General features: G+C 34.2%; 1 protein-coding gene across 5 annotated transcripts in view; it reads left to right on the top strand.

The window, feature by feature from the left end:
• Positions 1-3,423: 3,423 nt before the first annotated feature.
• LOC140431974 (uncharacterized) overlaps positions 3,424-7,502 on the top strand; it is a 151,978-nt gene continuing 147,899 nt past the window's right edge. For 2 of the 5 annotated variants that reach the window (XM_072519850.1, XM_072519859.1), the window contains exon 1: positions 3,426-3,636. In XM_072519850.1, coding sequence (XP_072375951.1) covers positions 3,484-3,636 — 153 coding nt within the window. In that variant the 5' untranslated portion in view covers positions 3,426-3,483. Of the gene's footprint in view, positions 3,637-7,502 lie in introns of all 5 variants that reach the window. The other 3 variants (XM_072519844.1, XM_072519854.1, XM_072519863.1) reach the window with 3 other exon arrangements.

Raw genomic sequence — 7,502 nt, 5'->3', positions numbered from 1 at the left:
TGGATGTCTAATAGTTGGTGTTGAGGTTTTTGCTTCTTTATTAGTTTCCATCTTGCGCGAACTTTTGCAACAACAGGATTATGATCGGAATTGATGTCAGTTCCAGGATATGTTTTTGCACTGATGATTGCATTGTGATATCTTTTGTTGACCAATATGTAATCTATTTGGTTACGGATTACTCTGTTTTCATTGTGTTGTGGTGAAGTCCAAGTGTACAATCTGCGAGGGTGTAATTTAAACCATGTATTTGTCGCTACCATGTTGTGTTGTTGGCAGAATTCTGTCATTCTCTCTCCCCTGTCGTTCCTTGTTCCAAGTCCGAAGTCTCCAATCAATCCAGAAACTTTTCCTCTACCTAACTTAGCATTGAAGTCACCTAGGATAAATGTTAGGTCTCGTTTTTTGGTCATCTTTATAAGTTTTTCCACGTCAGCATACCACGCTTCTAGCTCTTCTATGGGTTTATCGGCCGTAGGGGCATAAGTTTGAATGATGTTAATATTTACTGGCTTTCCGGATAGTTGAATAAGAAGACATCGGTCCGAAAATGGCACACAGTTTGTGACGGCATTGTTATATTTGTCTTCTAAAATTATTCCAACCCCGTTACGATGAACCGGACCATTATTACCCGAGTAATAGAAAGTTTTGTTCATGGTTTTAACTTTACCTGAACCTGGCCATCTAACTTCACTCAAACCCAATATCTGCAACCCTAAACGTTTCATTTCGTGGCATGCATTTGCTAGTTTTCCTGATTCGAACAGACTTCTAACGTTCCATGTTGCAATCTTAAAGTTTGTATTTAAAATATTTAGGCTATTCCTCCCGGGGATTCTTCGCACCCCTTGATCATCTAAGATCTGCCGGGGACTAGGGGCCATTTCTGTTTGTGCTTTCATTGTAGTTTTCTTGGGAAATATATACCAGAGTGGTTTCCCGTTGCCTTCTCTGGTTTGTATTTTAGCCGATCCTCTGGACACAGACGCTATTTGCAGCCGCCCACTCTGGGTCAGACGCTGCGTGCTAGTTTGATCCCTACCACTTACCAACTCATCCGCCCGAAGCCGTTGGTCAGCAAGTGGGAGATCGCTTATACCGGCAATCGCTCGGTAAAATTTTCGCCATATCTGGCTACCCTCACTTAGTTTAGCCTGCAGACCAATGCAGTTGCCCGGGGTGTGGCACGTGGAGCCATAAGTGAGAGTTAGCTGTCTTATGAGGACCAGTTATCAAGAACCATCTCCCGTCTATGACGCTCGATGTGGTCGTTCCGATAAAAGGTGCTACCTCTATAACACAACTCTACACCCCTTTTTCGGAATTAAAAGATAGAAAATTTGACGAAATTGGCAGAACAAGTCTATGGCAAGTGATACATAATTTGGGTTTCAAATTTCAAAAGGAGGATAACAGAAAAGCCCTTTATAAAAGAAGTTCTGTTGTGCATAAAAGAATTACCTTTCTAAGAAAATATTCTAAATTAAAAAAAAGGGGCAAATTTTATATATTTAGACGAAACATGGATATTTTCTAGGGGTGCAACCAAGAGAATATGGCAAGATGATAACGTAAAGTCTATCAAACATACTGATGGAGAAGGGAAGCGACACATAATTTTACATGCAAGAGGGAAATTGGGTTTTATAGAAGGTGCTGATTTAATATTTTCATCTAAATCAAAATCAAGTGACTATCACGATAATATGAACACAGAAATGTTTGTAAAATGGTTACATGAAAAACTTCTCCCAGGTTTAAGTGAGCCCAGCGTAATTATTTTAGACAATGCACCTTACCATTCTGAAGTATTAAACAAAAGTCCAACGAATTCTTGGACTGTTAATAAAATTAAAGAATGGTTGACAAAGGAACATATACCATTTACACAACATATTTTAAAATCAGAATTATTACGCTTGGCAAATATCCACGCAAAACCAAAAACCTTTGTTGTGGATCAGATTATTGAAAGTTACGGTCATCAAGTTTTACGTCTGCCACCGTATCATTTCCAGTTTAATCCCATCGAATTTATATGGGGAATAGCAAAACAATATTATGGCAACCATATTGGGCCTAACGGTTATAGCGACGACGCAGTTCGGGAAACTTGGCGAAAGGCACTTTCAATTGTAACTCCAGAAGTGTGGTGCAACTGTATATTCAAGTGCGAGAAACTAATAGAAGATTGGTGGACTCGTGAAAATAAAATAAAGGAAATAAGTCTAATCATAATAACAATTAATGGTGATGACAGTGATGATGATGACGATTATGATATTTTTGATGATAATGACTGATTTTCATTTTTGTTGGCAAGTTAAATTTTTTTATTTTTCATTAGAAATTCTCTTCATGGAACAAATATACATAGACCATATTTTCTGTGTGAAGTGTACTATAAAATTATTATTAGGTTTATATTAGCCACATTAGACTCCATTAATGAAGTAATTCTCCTTATTATACTGTCAATTATATAAAAGATTTTCCATTATTATTTAATTAAAAAAAGTTATGGATTATTTTTCATTTCATTCGACCAGTTGTATTTCCCCAAAGAGCAGGTAATTAAAACTGGGTACTTACAATAAAATTTTTAATCCGAAACCCGCGTAAATATAGCGAACCGACTATATGTTCAAATCCTGCATGTGCTTTAATCCAGAGAAAATGTTCATTGATTCCAAACTGATATTTAAAATCGCTGGTTGCTTCAAGGGTTATTTCTAAGAAAAACGGTTTATTCTATAGAAAAAGAGGTAGGTAATAAATATTTTTGTTAAAAATTATCTCAACTACATTTCTTGTTTAAAACGCTTTTTTTTCTGATGCGTACAGATTCTTGGTAAATAGTTATTTTCCTCCCTACGAGGGGGCCTTTCAGGGAAAGCCCGGGGGTATAAGCGGCGAACTTTTTGCAACATTTTTAGGGTCCCAAAATTGATATTCTTAGCAAAGTTTAGCTTTTTCAGTTGCAGAAGTTCAGTGGCATTTTCGTCTCTGACGACTGGAGTAATATGTATGAAGTATTTATAAAGAAGAGTGACAAGAAGAAAAAGATATTATTTTTATTAGAAAAGTTTGAAATTCTTGATCGGACAAATTATTAATAGTCACACTTTATTTGGTATTTTAAAGACAACATAATTTTATAAAATAATGATTGGCATGAAGCGACAACTTAATCATATCATATATATCTATCAAAACAGTTGAGAGAAAAAATATTTAAATTAAATGGATTTATTATGTGTCGTTTCCTGCTGCAAATGTATAAGTATTGTATAAATATTTTAAAATAACCGCACGAAACGGAGAAAATCAGTTAAAAAATTATTGTTTATTCCACAAATCCTAACCAGATAAGCCAGCGGCTTAGTTGGTTTGATAAAATATACCTACTTCCTTGTCGGTCGATAAAAAATTGAAAATAGGTTTTGCTAACAATTCACTAGTTTATTTGAGTGTTAAAATATGGCAGGGACGGGAAGTTATACTGTCAATAGGAGAAAAGATGCCTCCTACAAAAATTTCATCTGTGCTCTTATGGCCTTTTTGGCCATGTTGATTTTAATCTCAATTCTACTTTGGGCTTTAAGAAATCGAGGAAGTGGAAGTGAGAGTCTAGTAAGTATTTAGTGTTAGTTTACTATTCATGTTTTAATATTTAAAAAGCACTAGTTACTTTACAAACGAATTTATTCTGGTTCAGTTTTTTACATTTGTCCAAAGACATTTTCTGTCACTTTTGATTGTTTTGATATATATGTATTTGCGGCTTGGTGCAAGAAGTGCCGATGTCAGAAAACGAGATTTTGGTAATCACAGTTTAAAAAAGGCTGCAATTTCTTTTAGTAACTGTCCTTCTGCTTACTCATGTGGTTGATATTTTGGCAATGAAGAAATGTGATAATTGATATTTCAGTTTTTTTTATTTTTCCTTAAATAACCGATTCCTAATTAGAAGTGATATTGGTACTTACTGTTGAAATTGAAAACACCAAAAACATCACAAGGCTTAACTTCACTGTGACGTTTAGCAATATTACTATATTACACATTTTCATGTGTATTTCATATAATTTTATTAAACATAAAACTGTAGGTATAAAAATATTGTCAGAGTTTCTAATTATTAAGTAATTTTAAATAAAACCTAATTACAAATGAAATTTAATAAAAAAAAAGTAACATTATCCATTAATGTCCCTTCGTCAGTCACTATCATTTTTACTTTCTTCATCTAGTTGGTATTCATCTTTATTTGTAGTATTAGCAGCTAAATCTAAACATTTTTCTTCTTCTTTGTTGTTTCCTCTTTATAAGCAATTCTGCTTGTCCATTGGTGGATTAATACTTCTATGGAAGGTTGTCACTTCATCTTTTGCGCGGTCGTCCGATAGTTCTTTTGCCGATTGGTGACTTGTCTTTTGCTATTTTAACGACACGGGTCTTCTCCATTCTGCTCATGTAGTTATTCTATTCTTTTTTTCTATTTAGTGTCCATTCATTTATACACTGTACGTTACATTTTCTTCTAATGTCTTCACTTCTTTTCCGTTCTCTCATCGTATTTCCTGTAATTCTTCTCAGTACTCTCATCTCTGCTGTTTCCAGTATCCTTTGCGTTGTGGCTGTGTCAGGTCGTGCATCTGAGGCATATGTTATTATTGGTCTTACACTGGCATTATAAATTCTTGACTTTATCTCAGTGTTAATTTGTCTGTTTCCCCATATAGTGTTATTAAGGCATCCTGCCAGTCTATTTTCTTTTTGTACTTGATTTCTTACTTCTTTCAGGGATCTAGGATGAATACAGTCCAGTAAATATTGGAAGTCTTTTAATTTAGCTTCTGGAAGTTGTATTACTTTCTAATATATTAGTGATAAAGTTTTTAACAGATTATTATTACTTGTACTGCGTTTGGTTAAATCAAGTACTTTGAACTTGTTCTTTAAATGAATATTTATTCAAAATTTTAAATAGGAAGTCTGATCGGTAAAGAATCCACTTTATTTTTATCCATTTCACCCTGTGTGTTATGTTTCTAATTAACAAAGTTACTAGACAAATTTCTTAAACTAAAAATGATTTCGGCTCGTTTGAATCAATTTTGGCTGTTGTGTTTTTCTTAAATTTTTCAATGGAAGCATGAATTGTGTCAGCCTCCATATGAGTGTGACCTAGCTCAAGAAACTTTTGATTTAGTAGGAACAAGAATCACTGAACATGATCACTTTTATGCATTCATTAAAAAAACTCAACCGATGTTGTCTTATGTAAAAAGTAATTTCTTGTCCACGCAGTCGTGCAACAATTTGATCTTACGGAAAGCATACAAGTTGTTTTTTTACTGTTAACTATACTGTATAGAGTAAGATATAGACTCGATAGAGATCTTTTGTAAAAGGTAAATCAGTTGGTAAAAACATTGATTACAAGAAATTGTGTTAACCAAATGATATAAATGATACATTTGGATTTTCTACGCATTCTTTACTATCTTTTTGTTTTTCGTTCATCTGTATAATATATACACAAAAACATTCTGTATATTTTATACATTTTAGAAAAGCTAGCCTAGAATAGCATCTTTTATAGAAGGAAACAAATTAATATGCTTTTTTATAAGACTCACAGTATTACTTGAAACTCTTTCATGCTTAACATGCGTCCCCCTCCCATCATATAGACATATGGCGCTGCCAGTTTTTTTACCTCTTTTTAACAATAATTCGAACTTTTCTCAGTGTCAAGTCAACCTAAGACTTTGCTTCCTGAAAAGACGTCCACTTACTGTTCCATTGCATTAAGCTACTCTTAGTCTCTGTACTTTTTCGTTAATTTCTTTCAGTGGGGTGGATACAAATTGATCTTAAGAAACATATCAGACTGTGTTAAATATTGTTAATGTGTTTTGTGTTATATTTTGGCTGAATTTGTCATACATTTTTTTTACATGTATAAAAAAGCATCTTGCAACTTGTTGTCAGGCATCTTTCTTCCTGTCATGGAAACATATTCCTTATCTCCTGCTCTAGATATTTTAAGAAGATTATAAATAAATTTACATAGACTCAGTCTATGGAAAAGGATAATGCGAATAAATAATAACTGTAAAATTTCATTTTTGTTTTAAACGTTTCAACGTTTGGCATTCCTTTCCCCAGGTAACTGTAGCTTCCTCCGTGGTTATTGTTAGTTGTTGCCCTGGAAACCATCAGGGTTTTCTAACTCTAATGCCACAAATTGGTCGCATTACCCCCGTAGTGATCCTTTTCCAAGATAACATGTTTCTTTTCTAACTTGGCTGCACCGTACTGAAGACGGCCAATAATCAGAAATACGTAGATACGGTCGCCTTACATCGATATACCTTTTTTGGTTTTCTGTTTTCCGAGATAGGCCATTACATTTTACTTTTATTATTCACTCGCATTATCATTTTCTATAATAATAATGTATATATATATATATATACAATAAGAGTGAATTTGTTATTGAATAATAGCTTTCTATATATCTGGTATAATGATTATAACCAACTATGTCCCTATTGCGACTTACATATTATGGTATTTTTAAACTATAAATGTTGTATTCTTAATATGTTTTACTAACTGACCTCTTTTTTAGTATCGGTAGGTAACCAGATTTTTTTTGCATTCTGTTGACGAGTTTGCTATGCAACTTTGTTTGTTTAGTAAGATAAGAGCTGCTTCCATACTTCCACCTTTTTACTATACAAAGTAGTACTCAAGTAGTGTGAGACTCACCGACTTATCATACTTATTAAAACTTGTTTTTTTTGCCTCCTATTAGGCATCCGAAAATATCATTTCTGACGTCACTTCAGATATCTTTGGTTGCCTCTATATTTCTCTCTAAGTTAGCTAAGTTGCGTTGCCTTTGTATTTCGTCATTTTATTTACTGAGCATGATGCGCCTTATTACTTCCTGTACCACATTCCACTTGCCTTTACTCTCTAGTATTTGCTCGGTTATATTGTACGGTTTTTATTCCTTTTCCCAAAGCAAGTTGACCTCCTGCCTCTTTCTGCGCTATCTCGCACAGACAAAGACTGTGTACTCCACAGTGTCATGTTCATTGCAATACATGCAATAGTCAGTGGTGTCCAGTGAACGCCCAGCGAACGCCCGCAATCTTCCATGCTTTTAACTCCAGTGAGTAGTTGTGTCAGCCAGTCATGCGTAGTTTCTTATTTTTATTTTATTCAAGAGGCAAGATCAGGTATAAGTTGCTTTTTTCATTGTGCATTTTTCTAATTTGCATTCCACCGTTTCTGCCATTTGAGGAAACTTGTTTGTAGTACTGTCTTTTTCCCGTGATAACTTTCTTGTTCCCGTGATAACTTTCAGTGCAGTTGTTGACGCCGTACTTATATTTTTCCACTTAACTGCCGATATTCACACCGGAGCTCCGTAAAGTATAATAAAGTTAATCCAAAGTTCTGCTTTGTTTACTATTCGG

Source organism: Diabrotica undecimpunctata, chromosome 1 (genome assembly GCF_040954645.1).
Source record: "Diabrotica undecimpunctata isolate CICGRU chromosome 1, icDiaUnde3, whole genome shotgun sequence".
Taxonomy (NCBI): domain Eukaryota; kingdom Metazoa; phylum Arthropoda; class Insecta; order Coleoptera; family Chrysomelidae; genus Diabrotica; species Diabrotica undecimpunctata.
This window is presented reverse-complemented; position numbering and strand designations above follow the sequence as displayed.